Source organism: Orycteropus afer, unplaced genomic scaffold (assembly GCF_000298275.1).
Source record: "Orycteropus afer afer isolate SDZICR_OR568_19922 unplaced genomic scaffold, OryAfe1.0 scaffold00056, whole genome shotgun sequence".
Lineage (NCBI taxonomy): Eukaryota > Metazoa > Chordata > Mammalia > Tubulidentata > Orycteropodidae > Orycteropus > Orycteropus afer.
This window is the reverse complement of record NW_006921643.1, coordinates 6,584,394-6,606,089: the sequence shown is the minus strand read 5'-3', so window position 1 is coordinate 6,606,089 and position 21,696 is coordinate 6,584,394. Positions and strand designations below refer to the sequence as shown.

Here is a 21,696-nt window from a genome sequence, read left to right as displayed (position 1 = left end):
GTGGGCAGAAGTCAGGCATGTATCCAAACATCCTACAGTGCACAGGTCAGCACCCACAACAAAGAATTATCTAGCTCAAAATGTCAATACCACCAAGACTGAGTAGTCCTGTACCTAGCCCAAAATTAGACAGTAAGGAAAACACTAAGTTCAACCCTGAACTCTGCTGTTCCAAAACCAGAAGATCAAAGGAGGCTGAAATTATAGGCAAAGTTTTGTCCTGACTCTTCTAAGTGCCACAAAGATCCACATCAGAGGAAAATATGATTCAGGCTGAAGGAACCTAGGCCAAAAAAAAAAAAAAAAGTAACAGAAATTGAATGAAGAGAGAATGAAGAACAAGCTCTGTATGGAAATCCTCAGTGTGGGAAGGAAAGACAAATATATACACAGAGAAGAATATGGAATGTTCCCACCAAATGTGAAACAGGCCCAATTAGTGCCATTTATTATAAATGTTGAACAGCCTCTGAGACCAGGGCCTCCCATAGTGAGGTTATTTTTTCTTTTTCTTTTTTGCATCAAACAGGTTCTTCCAAGAGCCTGCTCACAAGGAAGACAAAAACAGAGAGCTCCTCAATAAAATCAAACAAACTTGAGAAGCTGAAACAGTCTGCATCTGAACAATAAAGGTTAAAAAACTCATCAGACACAAACCACACCAAACACTCATCCCATTTAATGTCCTGTTACATGCTCTGAGGAAGCCGAGAACATCAGGCCCCAGGGCAGCAATGCTCTGGGGTTCTAGCTCAGGCCCCCCTACGTGACAGATTCATGCACACACACCCACACACTCCACTGACCCAGGCAGAAGTACACATGCATGCACAGGTGGCTAGAGAACCACAGGGCAGGATGGGAGAAGGAGGGGACCGGCCAAGGATATGCCATCAACTGGAAATTGGGGGACCCAGAGAACCCTTCTGCTGCAGGCTGAGCAAGAGTCAAAATGAAAACAATGGAAGAACACAGGATAAACAAAGGATGCTCAGACAAGGGATTGGGTAGATGAAGAGGGAAAGATGCAGGGGGAGTTTCGGGAAAGCAGCCTCAGAAGGGGAGGTTTTTCTTTATTGGGAATTCAGATGGGCAGAGGTCCTGTGACTCCAGTGAAATACTGAGGATAAAGGAATGTGCCACAGCATTACCTCTGGATCTTGTGCCCTCTCCCAAGGTAGAGAGAAACCGCAAACATCCACCCTCTAACCCTCACCATCACCACTCTTAAGGACTTTCCACAAGTGCCCAAAAAAGAAACAACCCCCACACACATACAAAGTTAGGCCTAGCAAAGAGCCAAGCATAGAAAGCTTCAGTAACTCTTCTTGGTGGAACCAAAGCCAGAGAAGCCCATCACAGCTGCCATCTCATCATCCTCCTCAAATGTCAAGTCCTCCTCAGCCCTCCTTTTCTTCTCCTTCTGTTTCTCTTTCTTGTAGGCTTTGGCCTTTTCCTCCTGGGGGAAGGGAGGAGATCATTCAGAATTAGTTCAGATTCCTGAGTCAAACAGCTGTCCAAAGAGACAGGTGAGCTTCAAGATTCCTTTCTATCTTTAGGAAATAACAGTTCAAGACAAATAAAATCACAAGAGCAGAGGAAAAGCCACAGTAAAAGATGAAAGGGAGGAAAAAAGAGACATTTTGGCCTCTGGAGATTACTTCTCAATCCTACATCCAGGTTTATCTTTAATCTTAACAGGATTTTGGAAGTGAAACTATATGATAGCAACATTCTGGGGCACATACCATATGCACTTACATAAGTGCTTTACGTACATTATACTAAGATCTCTAATATGTGGAAACTGAGGCACAGAAAGGTTAAGTACCTTGCTGAACATTCAGAGGCAGTAAGTGGAGGAAACAGAGTTCTGACCCAGTCAAGGTTGGTCTCAAGGGCCTCTGAGAGACAGGTACGTTCAGTTAATCCCTTCTATAGAAAAATACAGAGGCTCAGAGGGTCTAAGAGAAAAGGGTGGGCTTAGAGCCATTTCCTTCAGAGTATGAAAGCCTCAACAAAGGGCAATGTTTCTCCTATATATAAAAATTCAGAAGAAACAACTATCTTCTGGGGGTGAAAGTGGGATTAGGAAGAAGGCCTCCCCATGACTCATAACATAAAATTCCAGGCTGGAGGCAGGGAGGGGAGTGGAGCCTTACCTCTTCTCTGAGCTCCTTCATCCTTTCCTCAAAATCATAATCCTTCTGCTTCTCTTCCATCTTCTTCTTGTTGACTTCAAAGCGTTTCTTCACCTGATCCAAGGTGGAACGTTCCACACGCATAGACATGCCTAGGTTTCGCTGATCTGAATAGGGTCAACATGGAAAAAGTCAAAGTCATTACAACATATTTAGCCCCTCAAAAAGTTGTCTTGACTTTGGGGAGAAAAAAAAAATCTTCTTATAAAATACACAGCAAAAATAAGGTGTATAAATGGGATATTATGCAACGCTAAAGAATAATGTAGAATCTGCAAAACACCGCATAACGTGGATGAACTTGGAGGACATTATGCTGAGCGAAATAAGTCAGTCACAAAAGGACAAATATTGTATTAGTCTGTTATTGTGAAAGTTAAGGAAAGGTTTATCTATTGGAGGACATTTTCTTTGTTGGTTACCAGGGGTGGGAGGGAAGGGGAGGGAATGCTGTTAGATAGATAGAGATAAATATTGATTTGGGTGAAGAGAAGGGCAATGTACCAAATGTGAGTGACCAATATGGCAGCATTGAGGATGAGAAAGACAGAGAGAGTTACATGGGCAGTACAAACAACAAATATGAACCCCTTTGTAAATACAATACTGAGTTGTCAATGAAAGCAAACATGGGTATAGGGACGGATAGATGGGTGAACAAGCTAAACAATTATGTATGTCTAAATGGAGAGTGTATCCAAGATCATATACAGGGTTGGCAGACAATGGGCCTCTCGAAGAGTATGAAGGGATGGACACTGGGAGGAGGTAACTATGGGGAGGAAGTGGGAGGGGAGCTGCTGCATTGTAAATTTTGGTCAATGACATGAGACAAAGTATATGTGAACTGCTGTATGAAAAGTGAATTTACTCTGTAAATCTTCACCCAAATCCTAATAAAAAAAAAAAATAATAAGGTGTATAGTAGAGCTGACAAGGGACAAGGTTGTAGTTGCTTCTTGGGCACAGCCAGCTACCCAGAGTGACTGAATAGTTGGACCTGTGGGCTCGGGACCATCATCGCAGAGGACATCAAGCTCAATTGGCATAACATACTACACAAAACATTGTTCCACATCCTACTTTGGCGAGTAGCGACTGGGATCTGAAAAGCTTGCAAACAGCCATCTAGATGCCACGATGGGTCTCTCCTCACCCAGAGCAAAGAAGAATGAAAAAAACCAAAGGTTCATGGAAACAATTAGTCCAAGTGACTTGTACACCATGCAATCCTCAGCCTGTATGACTATGAGACCAGAAGAACTAGATGGTGCCTGGCTACCACTGTCAACCACTTGGAGGAGGATCTATGTAGGAGATCCTGGATAGAGTGGGAGACAATGTGGAACAAAACTCAAAATCATTTTTTTTAAAAAAGGGACCAGGTTTGCTGGTCTGATAGAGCCTGATGGAACCACTGAGACCATGTCAGGTCCGGAATTGAACCCACACCTGTGGTTTCCAGCCAAACAAAAGACAGGCATACGAGGTGAACATTTACACTAGGTAGATACACTCCTTGGAGAGAACAATTATGGGAGAATAGAAAGGCCATGTATGCACAGGTACATAACTCAGGGGGCAGGAGTTCATGGAGGTAAGGACAAAGAGAAGAGGTAACTACAGGGAGGAAGTGGAAGGGAAGCTGTTACATTGTGGTAAACTGTAGTCAATGTCATGAGACAAAGTGTATGTGAACTGCAGTATGGAAACTGAATTTCCTCTGTATACTTTCACCCAAATCACACACACACACACACAGCAAAAATAACTGTGCCTGAAAGAAACTCCCAGGGCTACACTTGTTCCCAGAAGCAGTAGCCCTAGGTAACAAGATGCCCTTACTGAGCAGTGTAGATGGCACCAGTGAGGGCAACCTGACATAGAAAAGCATGGTTTGGACTTGTTGCAATCCTAGAACAGTACTTCATCTCATGACTTCCAGATAGATGAGAAAAGGATGGGCTGTACTGAAGTACCTGGGCAGTTCCCTAGGAATAAAAAGGAGCCCAAAAGAAACCACCCTTTCCTGCCTCCCTCACCTCCAGAACCCAATTCTAGCCTGTCACAAACTACCTCCAAGCCTTACGTTTCTTTCCATTAATGTGATCCAGGAAGTTGATGGAGTCCTTCACCACACAGTCACAGACATTGCAGTAGTATCTAGCAAACAGGAAGAACAGGACTTAGACCTAATCTAGTTTTAAGGATCTTATTGTTTTCAATAAAGAAACTCCTATTTCTAGGTAAAACATTGTTAATCTTTTTAAAACAAAGAGCCAATTCGCACATCTATAAAGCCTTAGCTCTTAGGAGAATACAGTAGCCAGTCTCCAAGACAGCTTTCGCCTCCTTGTATGCACAAATCTGTGTATTCTTCTCCCATATTGTACTAGGGTAGGTCCTAAGACCAATGAAATGTGCTCTGGTAGCATAGTGCCTAAGGCAATTGACTGCTAACCAGAAGGCTGGCGGTTCAAACCTATCAGCCACTCCTCGGAAGGAAAGTTGGGCAATCTACTTCCATAGAGATACCGCCTCGAAAACCCAAGGAGGGGTCGCTATGAGTCGGGTCTGACTCTATGGCACATAACTACAACATGTCACTTCTAAGATTAGGTTATAAAATACCATGGCTTCTGTCTTAGTCCATCCTTCTGTTCCTCCCTCCTGGATCACTTGCTGTGCCTTGTAGTGAGAAGCCCTATGGAGAGGCTGAGTCAAAAAGTAAGGCTTCCAACCAATAGTCATATGAGATAGTGTGGGAGCAGATCCTCCAGTCCCACTCAAGCCTCAGATGACTACAGTCGCATCCAACACCTTCACTGCAGCTTTGAGAGTGATGCTGAGCCCAAACCACCTACCTAAACCACTTCCAAACTCCTTACCCATAGAATTTACAAGCTATTTCTTATTTAAACTGCTAAATTTGGGAGCAATGTTACATAGCAGTAGAGAATTAATAGAAAAATAACAACAACAAGTTTACTAAGCAGGTCATTCATGCTATATATGTTGACTTCCTGCTGGAAAACCTAACAAACTAGATAGAGCAGTACAGGTGGACAAAAAGGTGAAGAGCTCTTGTTGGATGCTTCTTCTTAGAAGTCTTGGTCTGAGAAGAAGGTACACAACCAGGTAATCCGTAGTAACGATAGCCTTTAAAGGCTATCTGGCATCTCAAACGCTTTTCTTCACTATCAATAGCTCCTAAGCTCCAGCTAATTTCTCCCTAGAAATCTCTAAGAAGTAGTCCTTTCCTCCATTTCCTTCTCTGGCAGGAGAACAAATAACCCCTTTTAAGACATTAAGTAGTAATTACAGTGCTAATACGCAGAAGCCATTGGAGTGACATTACCTTGTTAACTTGGGAGACTCAAAGAAAAACAAATCTAAGAATGGAATTATAGACAAAAGTGTTGTTATCCTGGGGCCAAGGACCCTTCTTAGCACTTCTAAAACCAATATAGTTTATTAGATCTACTGTTGACTGCAGAGAAAGATGAACAAAAACTCACCCTCCCATTTCTGATTGTGGTGTGGTCTTGGTAATGACAATTGTCTTCCCAAGCTTGGATTCCAGGTCCACCTTATAGTCCCTGTGTCGCAGAAGTTCTCGCTTGACGGGCTGCACTGGTTTTCCTGGAACATAATGGGGAAGGGAGTCCCTTCAATATCACAGTTTCTCAACTGTGAACCAGAAAAGGAAAAGAAATGTATGAAACCCAAAACATAGAACTCTACTTTTCTTTTTTGATTCCAGAAACAAGGGACACAATGGGCACTTGAAGCAGCAGCTAGGGAGAACCTGAACACAGGGATAAATGATAAACCTTGATTTTTTATAGCTTTTCTCCACTTTAAAGCCATCAAGTCTGAAAGAAACGTGTTCTATTCATTAATTAACTGAGTTAAAGGGAGGAATTTGCACAAAAAGCAACTTTTTGAAAGAAGAGTAAGGACACCCAGTAATGCTCCCATACAATTACCCTATGCATAACACAGAAAGGAACCTTCAGAGAGCTGCTTCAAATAAAAAGGAGAGAGGATGGGGAATGGAACCAGCATTTAGGAAATAACTGCTTTGTGTCAAGCACTGTCATACATGTTACATAGAAAATAATAATTGGTAGTGCAAGGTGATGTGAAAGTAAAATGAATAGAAGGATGTACAAATTTCAAAATAGACAAGAAAATAAGACATCTCCTTTTGTAAAGTGAGACTTTTAGGAGAGAAGCTCCCTGACATTATACAAAGCAGAGAAACAGCACTATTAAGTACTAGCTGAAACAATCACACTTGTTCCTTGATGAGTGCTCCTGCTCTTTTCAGACTGGGAGAATCTTGAGTGGGCCAGAAACGTTCTCCCCAGTTCAAGGGAAAAAAGGGGTCAAAAGTGGGAATGCACAGCAGCAGTACACTCCACTTAATGTCTTCTCTGACACTGCTAAGAATTCCAGTCTCTTTCCTGTACATCAGGAAAACACCAAATGAACCAAAGAAAGACAACACAAGGAAGCAGAGGGCAACAGAGGTGGAAAGGATCGCAAAAACCACTTCAGTCCACTTCCTCAGCCTCACTTTATACATAAGAAACCAAAGATCAGGGAAGGAACGCTCCGCCAAAGGTAGCACAGGGTGGAAGGGGCAACTTCCACTCACTCTCATGTCATCGATTTTGTAATACCCTTGGCCCTTGCTACAGTAGGCACCCACCATCTTTCTTTTCTCTCTCTTCCGTGAGCCTCTTTTCAGCGAGCTTCTCGTATTCATCTTTGTCCCACTTTCGGCGAAAGTCCAAGTTTTTCGTCTGTAGGAAAAAAAAGCACCCAAGATCTGTTGCTAACCGTGCCCGAAGCCCTAGAGAAACTGAGGGAACCGCCTCCTTATAGCTAAGGTGGCCTCAGGACCTTTCGAGAACGAAGCTTCAGTGGACCCGTACCCGGAGCCTGAGGTCGCCTCGGGTCCCTAACCCGAGACCTCCGCGGTTCCACTAACCCTGCACCAAGTCCTTCTGAGGCAACTCTCGCACCCGGACTCTGGGATCGCGAGGAACTGTCGGGTTGCCAGTCCCGGGCAGGAGTCTGCCTCTTTTCCGCTCAGAGAGGCACCCCAAACCATACCCTCACACAGAACACCTACCCCGCTGCCAGACGCCATCTTCGCTGCGAAGTGAATGGGAAGCCGAAAAACGTCGTAAAAAGCGGTCTTCTGCCGTAAAGCAAAGTAGTTCTCCAATAAGCTTAGAGTGTCGTTTTCTAAAAGAGCTAAGGACTGGAGGACTTCTAAAATAGCTTTGTTGGCCCCGCCTCTACTCCAAGGAAACAGCGCAGGCGCAAGGGGAACATGAAGCTACACGGAAGTAAGGGCACCTGCAAATGTTTTTTTCGCTCTTTCAATACAATCACATTGTTGTTGTTATTTGCCATGTCGGCCCCGACTCATAGCGACCTCTCCTTGGGTTTCTGAGGTAGTATCACTATGGAAGTAAGAATGCCCAACAATCACATTAGGGAGCCTCTATTTACAAACAAGGAAACTTGAGGTTCAGAAACTGCCCTCTAATCTAGCCTAATCAACTTTGCGTGCATTGTGGTGAGCTTCTAAACCATCTTTGAAGCTTAAGCGCTATTAAGAGACCATGGATGCCCCATTCACCTGCATGCACTAGGGCTATGGCCCTAACCTACACTAAAGGTTTTGCAACAGCCAAAAAACATATGGAAAGCACCCTTTGCACCTTCTCTCTTTTACTTGAAGCAATTCTAACACCTTTTGGTTAATTCATTTTTCCTTCAACTGGAGAACATTACAGTCATCCAGTCCATATAGCAATCAACGTGATTGGACATGGGAAGGTCAGCCATCAGCAACACTTTATGGTGAAGCATTCCAGCAGATGGCTGACTGTATGTTGATTTTTAGGGTCATGACAGACTGGCTGCTTGCTTCACTGAATATGTAAGAATCATCCCAAGGAGTTTCCTCCCAGCTCACAATGAGGGCTTTCAATGGCCTACTCCCCTAATAACAAATTACTCAATGTACTACATTTAATATTTTATTTAATGTATCCAACCACTTATAAAACAGCCACCTCTATAACAGAGCACAGAACAGTCAAAATGACTCTGGCACATGAAATGATCTTCAAAATCTCAAAAGATCATATTTCAATCTTGTCATCTATTAAGTTCAATGTTCAGGATACTTAAACAGACAGCCTTGCTCTGTGGATGGGCCAGAGAGATAACCACATCATTAAACAACCATCCTACCGGATGGGCTAGAGTGATATACCAGATCAATCTGGACACTGCTTCGCATCCAGTGCTTTAGCATTTCTGTCTTCACACATCAGCAGAAAGCAACCACTGACTCTTCTTGCTGTCTCCCAAAACTCCTTGAACAGGCCAAGGGCTGTTGTGGACAGATTCACCAGCCTCAGCTTCAGAAGCTGCAATGGAAAGTTAAGTGTCTGGATTCTGATTTCAGCTGCTCAGAATCCTTTATCCTGAGGCGATTCTCTCAGAGCTTTGCTCAGAGCAACCATCTCAGCACCTCTGGGCAGCATTCAGTGGCACTTCAAATCTGCCATCTCCTCTGCAGTTAAAGTATATTTCTTTAAAGTATGAGCCATCTGCCCCCATGTAGAAAAGGTGCTCACACTAATGACTCGAGGGCACTGGACCCAAGTGTCTTTAGGACTGTCTATAATTCTGTACCAAGGAAGAATGGAAGGAGAAGGCACTTGTCACCCGTCCTGGCCAGCAGCGGTGAGATCCATCAGGAACTTAGTCGTAGATGAAACCTTTTCTACAAAAAGCTGAAGATGGCAGTCAGGCAAGGATCAAGAATCAGATAGTCGCTTCTCAATTTCAGCCACAAGATGTTCTCGTTTAATGGTAACCTGAAACATAAAGAACCCTCATGTGACAAACTCGAAAGTAATACGAGCTCCTTAGCCACTGCTTTCCCAGATTCATTCTATTCTGCATCTGCCCCCAGTAATTAAACAACCAATAAGGAGTAGTGCATGCTTCAGGTTGACCTGGAGAAATGTATGCCTTCAAGAATGTTGTTGTTGTTGTTGTTGTTATGTGCCATGGAGTGAGACCTGACTCATAGTGACCCTTCCGTGGGTTTCCAAGGCAGTATCTCTACGGATAGATTGCCCAACCTTCCTTCCGAGGAGTGGCTGGTGGGTTTGAACTGCCAGCCTTCTGGCCTTAGGCACTATGCTACCAGAGCTCTTGCCTTCAAGAGTATAGGGATTCAAATTTAGTGCCTAAGGCACTTGACTGCTAACCAGAAGGCTAGTGGTTCAAATCCACCAGCCGCTCCTCGGACGGAAGGTTGGGCAATCTACTTCCATAGTCATACTACCTCGGAAACCCAAGGAGGGGTCACTATGAGTCAGGTCTGACTCCACGGCACATAACAACAACAATCTGCACCTCATGTCATTAGTCTCAAAATACCCATTCAGATTTCATCTGTCCTGACTACCTAGCCAATACTCATTGACTGCAATAGTTGTTTGGAGTGGATCTTGATTTATCTCTATCCCTATTAACCCTGGAGGTATTTCTCCAATTAGAAGATACATATACGTATCTCTTGAAAGAATCTGGGAATGGTAGAAACACTTGATTCCTTTTGTCTGCCCCACTCACCTCCTCCCTGCTGGCCACTGTGTGAAGCTTGATGACCCCTTCCTTCATTTCTTGCTCACCAATAATGACCACCAGTGGTATGCCCATGTTCTCACAGTAGTGCAACTGGGTTAGTAATTTAGGGTTGTTCTTGTACATCAGCTCAGCCTGAAAAGGGCAATAAAGACAGAGTAGAGGGCTCAGAAGTGACTTAGCACACTAATCCTAGGAGTAAATATTTTCAAGGCAGCCAGAAAGAAGTGGCTGTCCTCTAATACTAAGAAGCCACTTTAGTGAAGACTAAAAAACATCTGGAGTTCCAACTAACATTAAGGTAGAAATGGGCCTGGGATTGAATTCCCCATATACCTAGATGGATCGGCTATCAACTCCACCATACCTTGATCCCAGCATCCCAGAGCTCTGCGATTAGTTTCAATCGTTCTTGGAGAAAGTTCTTTTGTGGTGTGGCCACAAATACTTCGGTCTCTGTGGTCCGTACCTTCTCACCAAAAACCTAGTAAGAGAGAAAAGATGGAAAAACTAATAATAAAAAAAAAAAACTTGGCACAAATGACTCCAATATATAAGAGTCGTCGTCAAAAAAATGATCTAGCTGCACCTTCAGAAACATAAGGGTTTTTAGGCCTCTGGCCCCACTCACTCACCCCTAGGACCTACCTTCATTCTGTGCTCCACAATGGAGAAGATCCGCTCTACCCCAATACTGAGCCCTACACATGGCACCTTGTGGTCACTGGGGTTGAACATGCCCACCAGCCCATCATAACGCCCACCAGCAGCCACACTGCCAATGCTCAAGGAATCCTCTCCAGTCTCATTTGGGCTCTGCCGCAGCACTGCTTCATAGATTACTCCTGTATAGTAGTCCAGGCCACGGGCCAGGCTTAGGTCAAAAGAGATCTGCGGGGAGAAGGCTATGGTCAATTTCAGACAAGATTTAGGACCCTCAGAGCCCAGAGCTCAGCAGGAAGCCCACTCTCAACTCATCTTACTTTCTCAGCAATTCCCAATACAGTCAGGTATTCAAACAGCAGCTTCAGGTCCCCCAGGCCCTCCAGGACCTGCTTGCTCTGGGATAGTCTGGGATCCTGGAACAGTTGCTCTACCAGGGATACCCCACCTGGGAAGACATGCGAGGAAAAATAAGGTCTATTATTTTCATCTAGATGTCCTTCATCCAAATTTATCCCTAATGTGCACCAGCCAGTCCTACTCATTTTCCTAAAAAAAAGAAATCATATGACTTGGCTCCTCCTCTGCCCCTACTTTTGTGATGTGAAAACACAAAGTGCTACAATTAGTAAAAGAGGAACTAAATTCAGGCCAGGCTCTGGAGCTCAGCTCCATCTCTGGAAAGGAGCAATGTCAGAGGAAGAAGTTGTACACATGTCACCCTTACCCTAGTTCTATCATATAGCTCTGAAAACTCTGGTTCTTACCATTACGTTGGACATAATCCCCAATTCTATCAGCCACCTCAGGAGCCAGGCCCTTCTTTGTCACCATCTCGTGTCTCACATCTTCCCAAGACATCTGCATATATACCCAAACATTAGCTCAGTCTCAAGACCTTTCTCTAACTAGAAAAGGACATCTCACTTTCATTCAGTATGTATGTCAGCATTAGCTAATACTACATTCAGCAAAGTCAGAAGGCACCTTAGGAAATTCAGCCACAGTCCCCACTGCCCAGCAGAACTTGGGCCTTGCCTCACCTTACCTTCCTCCCAGAAATAGTTCACTTCTAGCCATCAGCTACTTATTCTCTAGAAATGCAGATTTGAGGACAGCAGAGAAACCTACATGGGGTCTACTGAAGGCTGTCTTCTTTTTTACCTTGTCTAATTTGTCTATCGAGGAGCAGATGGCTCGGAACTTGCTTTCAGGAACACCACAGGCAGCAAACATCCCGTCTATAATCCGCCGGTCATTGACCTGTGAATTCAACGTAAGTAACCCAAATATCCTGTCAGTGTTCTTTCCCTCATAATAGTGGCAGTCCCTGCTCTCTTGACCCATAAAAAGGATGAAAAGGAAGTCTCACAGAAAAGTATATAGAAAATGAAACAGATGTTCTAAGCCCTGTAGACTTAAAGGCTAGGTCATCTGTTTTGCGACAAGCATAAAAAGCATCACACAAACCCAGATTCTTCTCCTCAGTCCTCCCTGACCTCACCTTAATAAGAAAGTCCCCTAGCTGCAACCCACTTATGATTTCACACATGATCTTCAAACATTCTGCATCAGGGATCATAGGGTCAAATTGACCAGCAATGTCAAAATCCTAGAGCAAAGAAAAAGGAAGGGAAAAAAGTCTCCACTGATCAGCCGGTTCCCAAGGTATGGTCTCCAGAATTATCAAACTGTGCTACCCCCATCAAGTCACTTACACACTGATAGAACTCTCTGTAACGGCCTTGGACTATGGTTGGACTCTCCCGCCGCCACACCTTTCCAACATGATAGCGTTTCATCTTCTTCACTTTATTCATTGCCAGGTAACGAGCAAAAGGGACCTCACACAAATAGGTTAAGGAGAAAGGATACTGCATCCAAACCTTATGCCTTATGCACAGATAGTTTAGCAGAAAGCAGGGCAAGAAGAGATAGAAATAACCCAAACACTTCTGGTCTAGGCCATTACCTTCCATTTGGATCAATTTTAAACCCTCTCAAAATCGTCAAGCTTTAGTACCTGGGTTTGCCTACAACTTCTAAGCCATTAGGAGCTCTGGTGATGTAGTACCTAAGGCATCTGACTCCCAACCAGAAGGCTGGCAGTTTAAACCCACCAGCCACTCTTTGGAGGGAAGATTGGGCAATCTACTTCCGTAGGGATACCACCTTGGAAACCAAGGAGGGGTGGCTGTGAGTCGGAGCCGACTTGACGCCAGTGAGTTTGGTTTTTTTTTTTTGGTTTTCTAAGCCATTGCTTCTTAATTAATTCATTGAATATTGATTACTCCGTTTAAAGCAGCTGACAAGATGCCTGTTTAAAACGCAAATTACTGTGCATGCCCACCCCAGCTAAAATTAAGAATCTCTGTTGTAAACTTTCACCCAAATCACAAGAAAAAAAAAAAATATCTGGCTCTGGTGACGCCATTGTTAAGGCATTTGGCTGCTTACCAAAAGAGGTTCAAACCCAGCAGTCACTCCTTGGGAGAAAGAGCCAGTGTGCTTCAGTAAAGATTTATAGTCTTGGAAACCCTATGGGGCAGTTCTATTCTGTCCTATAGGGTTGCTAGGAGTCAGAATTTACTCAATGGCAGGGCTAGGTTTGTTTTGGGACCGGAGGCTAATTTGTATTTCTGAAAACTCCCCCAAGAGATTCTGATACACATTAGTTAAATGACAGTGTTCCGGGCCAGGCTCTGGTGGCAAAATTGTCTTCTAGGAGAAACTGGGAGTAGAGGCCCCCAATGGACCTACAGAGTCCCAGAGTCACTCTCCTCCCTTTTATCATAAAATGCCCTCTTGGTTCAGAAAGAGATAGGTCAGGTTTCAGTACTCAGAAGGATACGGTAAGGTCATAGCGAAGAGACAACAGCTCTCCACCTTGATCCTTCAGATCATAAATGAGCAGAGAGTCCTCTCCATACTTCTCAGTGAGTGTTTCCTACAGGGGTCAAACATAAAGCAGAACCACAGGTCCAAGGACTCTAGGCAAGCTAGATGCCCTTTGAGACACTGAAGTCAGTAAAGAAACAAGATTCCAGATATTCTTTCTTTTCCTCTTACCTTCAGCTCAAATGCTGGGGTATCCAACCCCTTTGCCCCATGCCGTTTAAAGCAGCTGACAACCGTATCAAGAATTTTCTCCCTTACAACCATCTGCTGGGGACTAAGATCCCTGGTGCCCTGGGAACCAAAAGCAGCCAAAGTGGGGAAGGGGAGTCAATTTAAGGCAAAAAAAATAAATTACAGCTATACTATAACCTAAGGGCTGGAAATGAAATCTCTCGAATTTACATGACTGAATCCCACCCAGTAGTTTAGTAATTAAAAAATATATAATTTAATGTCTAAAAAGGACATTAAAAGGGGTCAGAGAAAGAGAAGCAGAGTGGAAGGCATTCCTTCAAGGCACTCTAATAGTACAGGATGGGGCAAAGGGCATTACCTTTGGGGTCTTGATAATACAATTTGATTTTTCTTGATTGGCTTTCAGTTGAGATGTTGACACTGCCTCTGCGACCTGGCAGAAGAAGGAATATGAGATGTGGCTCCCCTGGACACTGGCCAGACCTGTGACATCTCTGGCCTGATGGAGCACCAACCTGCAAAGACCTTTGGCCCTAAGCAATAGGATAGATAAATGGCTGAGCACCATTTATCTATCCTAATCTCAGCCCCTACCTCCAAGAACCAAGTTGTAGTAATTTACATGAGATTAGGTCTTCAAAATACATGAGTCCTCAGTGTATTTAGGAGCTCTGGCAAACGTAGTGCCTAAGGCATTTGACTGCTAACCAGAAGGCTGGCAGTGAAAACCCACCAGCCACTCCTCAGAAGGAAGGCTGGGCAATCTACTTCTGTAGTGATACCGTCTCGGAAACCCAAGGAGGTCACTATGAGTTAGATCGGACTCAATGGCAGTGCGCTGCGTTGTGTTCAGTGTATTTGAAATTTTTTTTTCAAATATTTTTTCAAGTATTTTTCAGTGTATGCTGAAAACAAAATTTAAGCATCCAAGAACAATGAAGGCACAGAACAACCCACCGTTACAACTATCTAGGGTTAGAAATTAGTATAATCTTCTCCATTTCTCAGTTCTTGGGAGCTCTGGTAGCGTAGTGCCTAAGGCACTTGACTGCTAACCAGAAGGCTGGAGGTTCAAACCCGTAGTGATACTGCTTCGGAAACCCAAGGAGGGGTCGCTATGAGTCAGGTCCGACTCGAGGACACATAACAACAACAACTCTTGTCATCACGTTTGGAGATAGGAAAAATATAATTAGAAGAAAGAAGAGAAGTCCAAGGGCATAGAACAAGTCTGTGGAATAAACAGAAATGGGTTTTGTGATTATCCTGTTGTTCATAACACAAAGCATCTACTAGGAATACAATAGGGTCCTTCAGAAGAAAGGCAAAACAGTTTGTTACTATATTTGCTTATTATGAGCAGGCAGTATGCCCTTCCAGAAATGTAGAATGCAGCATTTCCAATACTGTGGCAGATTCTCTCCTCCAAGGTATGGCAGTTCGAATCCACAATCCCTCATCTGAGATTCCAAAATCAAAAATATTTTCTGAGGTAAACTCTAACGTGAACTGTAATCAGTCAACTTAAGGTGCTTCATTATCTCGGTGAGAATATTCATACATTTTGCTTAAGAAATATTAAAGTGTTTGCTAATTGGTACCGCCCCAGATCCCACTAAGGGTGTGAAGTAACTCACTGCCATTGAGTTGATTCCGACTCATAGCTACCCCTCCTTGGGTTTCCGAGGCAGTAAATCTTTATGGAAGTAGATTGCCCAGTCTTCCTTCCCAGGAGTGGCTGGTGGGTTTGAACCGCCAGCCTTCTGGTTAGCAGTCAAATGCCTTAGGCACTACCCCACTAGAGAGCTGAAGGAGTGAAGTATGGTATATCACATTATATATCACCTTTTACTTTTTCCAAAGTCAACAAATTTCGAAATGCATCTAGATCAAAGAGTTTCAGATAAAGAACTGTGGCCCTGAATTAAAATAATCTTCTACAATGTGTCCTTGCAGCCTCGGTTTCCTCAACTGTAAAATGGAAATAATAATCTCAGCGTCACAAGACTGGAAGATTAAAGCATTTAAAACGCTTAGCTCAGTGCCGGCACAGTGGGCATCCAATAAAAATAGACTGCAACATTACTGGAACACATGCCACAAATCCATACTTTCAGACCTCGAGGCCTTGCCCCAACAGACCGAAACTCCCTCAGTCCGGCTCACCTGGTTATGAGAACCGACCGCCCGGATGCAGATATAGTGGGGTGGCCGCAGGAGCTCCCTGATCAGTGCAACCCAGGCCCTCCCGGGCAGGAGTCCGAACTGGGACATCACCCAACAGGAAGCCGACTTTCCGGGACAGGAGCCAACGGTACTGGGGATGCGGCAGGTCGGACCCCAGGAAGGGTGCGGACCACTGCAGAGACGACGCCGAAGCACCAGGAGAAGGTATGCACCCTCCCACCTCTCAAATGCCTCAAGACACTGACCGCTGCACCTCCCACACTCCTCCGCAGTCAGTGTCGACACTTCCGGCAGGAACCGGAACTGGGTATGTGCAAGGCGGAGGCTCTCTGGGCGCGCCGGACAGCGACTCGGTAGCCGGAAATCATCCAGGCTAAAGCTGCGGCGGCGGCAGCGGTTTAGCCAGCCGTCTGCTGGGATTTGCAGCCGGCATGGCAGAGCGTGCGGCCTTGGAGGAGCTGGTGCGACTTCAGGGAGAACGTGTACGGGCCCTCAAGCAGCAGAAGGCCAACGCCGAGCAGGTGAGACCTGGGTGGCAGGGGCTGGTAGGTCTAGGGAGAGGCCAAGGCAGGATCGAGATCGGGGTGGTCTGGAGAGAGAGGACAAGGATGTGGGGGAAGGGATTGCACTGACTGGGAGGAGGTCAGGCTGGACGGGAGGGGGTCAGTGGGTTCCAAGAGAAGCAAAGCTAGGCGCAGGGAGAGAGATCGGCCTTAGGTCATGATGAGGGAGAGATACTGAATGAATGGTGGGGAAGGGAGGGAAGTGACAGATGACTAGTCCAGCGCCTCCTTTCGTACACAGATCGAGGAGGAGGTGGCAAAACTCCTGAAACTGAAGGCACAGCTGGGCCCTGATGAAGGGAAACAGAAATTTGTGCTCAAAACCCCCAAGGTAAATTTCATCTTCCTTCTCCTCCCCTCATTCCCATGCCCAAGGGCCCATATGCTTGTTCCTCGAACTAGGTCACTGAAACAAACAAACCAAACCCAATGCCATCAAGTCGATTTTGACTCACAGCGACCTGATAGGACAGAATGGAACTGCCCTAAAGTTTCTAAGGCTGTAAATTTTTACAGAGGCCAGCTGCCTCATCTTTCTTTCACAGAATGGTTGGTGGGTTCTGGGTTTGAACTGCCAACCTTTTTGAAAGCAGCTGGATGCTTTAACCACCACCAGAGCTCTTTAAGTCACTGAGGAGGATCTGAAAGAAATACTGCCAAGGAAACACAGTTGCTCTGGACACTGGGCTGGACTGGGATCCACCTAGGTCATTCTAGAATGACACTTAGTGATGGCAGAAACTAGGCTAGTTGGGTGCTCAGGGGAATCTGCCTGCTGCCGCTACTCCTTCTTTGTCTCAGCAGATATTTATTGAGGGCTTACTGTGTGCCTAACACCATACAAAACACTGAATATACTGTGGTGAACTATATAGCCTGCCCTCAATGGAGCTTACATTCTACTAAAGGAGACAGACTTAGAATAAGCAATCCCACACCTGGATATATAATTACAAGTTGTGAGAAGGTCTGTCTTCCTTGTGTTGAAATGTTGACGTTTAAGTTTAATTACTTGGACTCCTAAGTTCATTGACCTGTTCCTTTCTACACACAACTTATTTTCAAAAGTTAAAGAGACACTGTAAAATCCCAAAGCAGTGATCATCAATGATTACTAACACTATTAGGTAAAAAATGGATGGAGAATTTATGATAAATCAGGCTGGGCTTACCTGGACTCAGTGATAAGTCTTAATATCACTAAAAGTAGGACAACCAGACATTGTATTCCTCCTTATGTGATGCAACATGTAGTAGACAACACCACCTACAGAGTATTATTGCCAGGAGAAATTGAGTCTGAGTCAAATTAGGCCTTTAGACCTAACTGGCCACTCCTCAGAAATAGGTTGGGAAATCCTACTTCTGTAGTGATACTGCTTCGGAAACCCAAGGAGAGGTTGCTATGAGCCAGGGCCGACTTGATGTTACACAACAACAACATCAACAACAACCAGCTTATAGGAAATATGGGAGATGGAGAAACAGGTTAAATGGCATCTTGAGGATATCATTAGCCAAATCTAGAATGTGAGAAATTCTTTAGGACAAATGAACCAATTTCTTCAATAAACAAATGACGCTAAAAAAAACTTGTATCTTCCACTGTGAACCTGATAGTTCCCCAGAACTTAAAGACTTTCTTGATCTGTGGTGATATTAACAAATAGGATTTTCTGATAATGTATAATGAAATGTATCAATATTTGGAAGAGCTGAATAACTTAAAAATGAGCTACTATTTCCCAAATGACAGATGTATGTTATAAATTCATGCATTGGTAAAAGACCCATCGAAAGTGCAAAGCTAGACCAATGGATTTTAATGCAACAGTATGAAAAGTTCACAGGTACAGTTGTAGATTCCACAGTGCAACCAATCTTTGAAAAATTATTGCTTGCTTAATTCCAGTGCAGTAGAGGGAATATTCACAGTTGGCTGAAGAATTTATTAAAATATTACTCCATTTTATAACTACATACCTGTGTGAGGCCAGAATTTTTTAATATACTTCAGCCAGAACAACAGATTGGATGCAAAAAGGACATATGAGAACCTAGCTGGCTTATAATAAGCCTGATGTTAAGATTTGCAAAAATATAAATCAGTACCAATCTTCTCAGTAAATGTTTTTGTTTTGGAAAATAGTTATACATTTTCTTTAAATGTTATTTATGTTAACATCTAATGGATTAAAAAATAGTGCTTAACTTCTGCTGTTTGGGTTTCTAATACAGTAAATATTGATAGCTATAATCCATTTTGGGATCTATTTTAAGAGATACAGAGTCCTGAGACCAGACAGTTTGAGAACTGCTGGGGTAGGGTATAAACCTAGACTAGGCGCTCTGACCTGGGAAAAAGAACAAATTTCTAGACAAGTGAGCTTTTCAAGTGGCCTTAAGTAATGAATTAATTTCTTAACATCCTATAATTCAACTTCAAAATACAGAAATAAATTAGAGAGCAAATAGTACTGGCTAGGAATAATAAGAAATGTTACAATGGGAAAGAAAAGTTGCTTATAAAATTTGAAATTCAGTTAAGCCAGTTTGAGTTGGCTATGAGCCTGTCAACAGGTAGGTGTGTTCTGTGAGGCAGGAAAATGTTCTGCTATCCTGGAGAGTTACTAGATAAATGGCTCACAGAAAAGAGTTCTAAGAATTCTAGAAAATAGAGTCAATCTGAAAAAGGGAATGGAATTTAGAAAGTGATAGCAAATAGATATGGGAATTAGTAGGACCTCCACCCAGCAGCACCAAAGAAAGGCCTGGTGATCTGCGTCCATAAAGAAGCATGGGGTCACTGTGAATCAGAATTAACCCAGTGACAGTGGCTTTGGTTTTGGGGGTTTTTTGTTGTTGTTTTCATTTTGATTTATTCGTACTTGTTTTACAACTCAATGGCCTGTAGTAAAATCTAAGCATGATGCAGGATTTGCTTTCTTCATCTTTGAGGTATCTTGTATTTCCAGAGTTTATTGTTCTTTGTTTTTAAATCCCATCCCTGGTTCTTTGGCTCATTTTGACTTCAAGGGCACAAGAGACTACAGTCCTCGGCAGATGGCAGTTCGAGAGAAGGTGTTTGATGTAATCATCAACTGCTTCAAGCGCCATGGTGCAGAAGTAATTGATACACCAGTATTTGAACTAAAGGTAAGGGATGGGTGAGAAGAAATTGCATGATGGGAGAGTGGTATATAAATAAGAGAGAAAACGCTCCTATTTTAGTTGTCTAGTGCTGCTATAATAGAAAAGCCTCAAGTAGGTGGCTTTACCAAACAGAAATGTATTTTCTCATAGTTTAGGAGGCTGGAAGTCCAATTTCAGGGTTCTGGCTCTAGGGGAAGGCTTTCTCTCGCTGTTGGTTCTAAGGGAAGGTCCTTGTCTCTTCAGCCTATTTCCTGGTTCCTTGTAGATCTCCTTATGGCTTGGTGTCAGTCTTCCCTCATCTCTGCTTCCTTAATCTGCTCTTTTTATATTTTATAAGAGAGTGGCTCAAGATACACCCTGCACTAATCCTGTCTCATTAACATGATAAAGATAACTCATTCCCAAGTGGGATTATAACCACAGGCATAGAGGTTAGGATTTACAACACATATTTTGGGGAAACACAGCTCAATCCATAACAGCCCCCGCTTCTCATGTAGACACAGACTGGTGTTTTCTTCAATGAGAAAGGAGATAGGACTGGTCTGGAAAGAGAGGCCAGGTATTTTATTTACCTTGGTTATGGCTGGCTTCCGAAAGAAAGCCCTTTTTAGGAGTGGTGTTAGGTGCCGTTGAGTCGGTTCTGACTCAGCAACCTGTGTACAACAGAAGGGAACACTGCCAGTCCTGTGCCAGCCTCACAATTGTTGCTATGCTTGAGCCCATAGTTGCAGCCACTGGGTCAAATCTATCTCACTGAGGGTCTTCCCTTTTTCACTGACCTTCTGTTTTACCAAGCATGATGCCCTTCTCCGGGGCCTGCTCCCTCCTGACGACATGACCGGAGTGCTTGAGAAGAAGTCTGGTCATTTTCACTTCTAAGGAACATCCCAGCTGTACTTCTTCTAAGATAGATTTGTTCCTTCTTCTGACCGTTCTTGGTATATTCAGTATTCTCTGCCAACACCACAGTTTAAATGCATCAGTTCTTCTTCAGTCTTCCTTAATCATTGTCCAGCTCTTACATGAATATGAGGCTATTGAAAAGACAATGGCTTGGATCAGGTACATTTAGTCTTCCAAGTGACATCTTTGCTCTTTAACAATTTAAAGAGGTCTTTTGCAGCTGATTTGCCCAATACATTCTGTCTTCTGAGTTCCTGACTGCTGCTTCCGTGAGCATTGATTGTGGATCCAAGTAAAATGAAATCCCTTGACAACTTCAATCTCTTCTCCATTTTTCATGATATCACTTATTGGTCCACTTGTGAGGATTTATGTTTTCTTTATGTTGCGATATAATCCATATTGAAGGCTATAATCTTTGATTTTCATCAGTAAGTGCTTCAAGTCTTCTTTATTTTCAGCAAGCAAGATTGTGTCATCTGCATATCACAGGTTGTTAATGAGTCTCCCTCCAGTCCTGATTGCCATGTTCTTCTTCATATAGTCCAGCTTCTCAGATTATTTTCTCAGCATACAGATTAAATAAGTATGGTGAAAGGATACAGCCCTGACACACACACTTTCTAATTTTAAACCATACGATATCCCCTTGTTCTGTTCAAACCACTGTGTCTTCGACTATGTACAGGTTCCTTATGAACACAATTTAAGTATTCTGGAATTCTAATTCTTCATAATCTTATCCATAATTTATTATGATCCACACAGTCAGATGTCTTTGCATAGTCAATAAAACACAAGTAAACATCTTTCTGGTATTCTTTGTTTTCAGCTGAGATCCATCTGACATCAGCAGTGATAGCCCGTGTTCCTCAGTCTCTTCTAAATCTGGTTTGAATTTCTGGCCATTCCCTGTGGACGTACTGCTATAGCCATTTTTTAATTGTCTTCAGCAAAATTTTACTTGTGTGATATTAATGGTACTGTTAGAAAATTTCCACATTCTGTTGGTTCACCCTTCTCCAAAGAAAGGGGCACAAATACAGCTCTCTTCCAGTCAGTCGGCCTGGTAGCTATCTTCCAAATTTCTTATCATAAAGAAATGAGCTTCCCAGTGCTGCCTCTGTTTGTTGAAACCTCTCAGTGGGTGTTTTGTCAATTCCTAAAGTCTTGTTTTTCACCATTGACTTTCAGTGTGGGTACCCTTCTTCCTTCAGTACCATCAGTTCTTTTTTTTTTTT

General features: G+C 43.5%; 3 protein-coding genes across 3 annotated transcripts in view; 1 reads left to right on the top strand and 2 right to left on the bottom strand.

The window, feature by feature from the left end:
- Nucleotides 1-1,315: 1,315 nt before the first annotated feature.
- Nucleotides 1,316-7,362, bottom strand: ZMAT2 (zinc finger matrin-type 2). The gene is made up of 6 exons (XM_007939017.2): nt 7,345-7,362; nt 6,919-7,012; nt 5,720-5,843; nt 4,291-4,364; nt 2,163-2,308; nt 1,316-1,459 (listed from the first exon to the last, which is right to left on the bottom strand). Exons 1-6 carry the CDS (start codon nt 7,360-7,362, stop codon nt 1,316-1,318), a joined length of 600 nt encoding a protein of 199 aa, XP_007937208.1.
- Nucleotides 7,363-9,052: 1,690 nt separating this feature from the next.
- On the bottom strand, nt 9,053-15,920 carry LOC103195444 (histidyl-tRNA synthetase 2, mitochondrial). Its single transcript, XM_042780721.1, has 14 exons — nt 15,813-15,920; nt 14,162-14,179; nt 14,005-14,079; nt 13,623-13,742; nt 13,405-13,500; nt 12,272-12,397; nt 12,058-12,165; nt 11,718-11,816; nt 11,321-11,414; nt 10,874-11,001; nt 10,539-10,781; nt 10,258-10,374; nt 9,879-10,025; nt 9,053-9,112 (listed from the first exon to the last, which is right to left on the bottom strand). Exons 1-14 carry the CDS (start codon nt 15,918-15,920, stop codon nt 9,053-9,055), a joined length of 1,539 nt encoding a protein of 512 aa, XP_042636655.1.
- Nucleotides 15,921-16,264: 344 nt separating this feature from the next.
- HARS1 (histidyl-tRNA synthetase 1) overlaps nt 16,265-21,696 on the top strand; it is an 18,951-nt gene continuing 13,519 nt past the window's right edge. The window contains exons 1-3 of the mRNA XM_007939007.2: nt 16,265-16,354; nt 16,638-16,727; nt 19,433-19,552. Of these exons, the coding sequence (XP_007937198.1) occupies nt 16,265-16,354; nt 16,638-16,727; nt 19,433-19,552 (300 nt within the window). The remainder of the gene's footprint in view (nt 16,355-16,637; nt 16,728-19,432; nt 19,553-21,696) is intronic.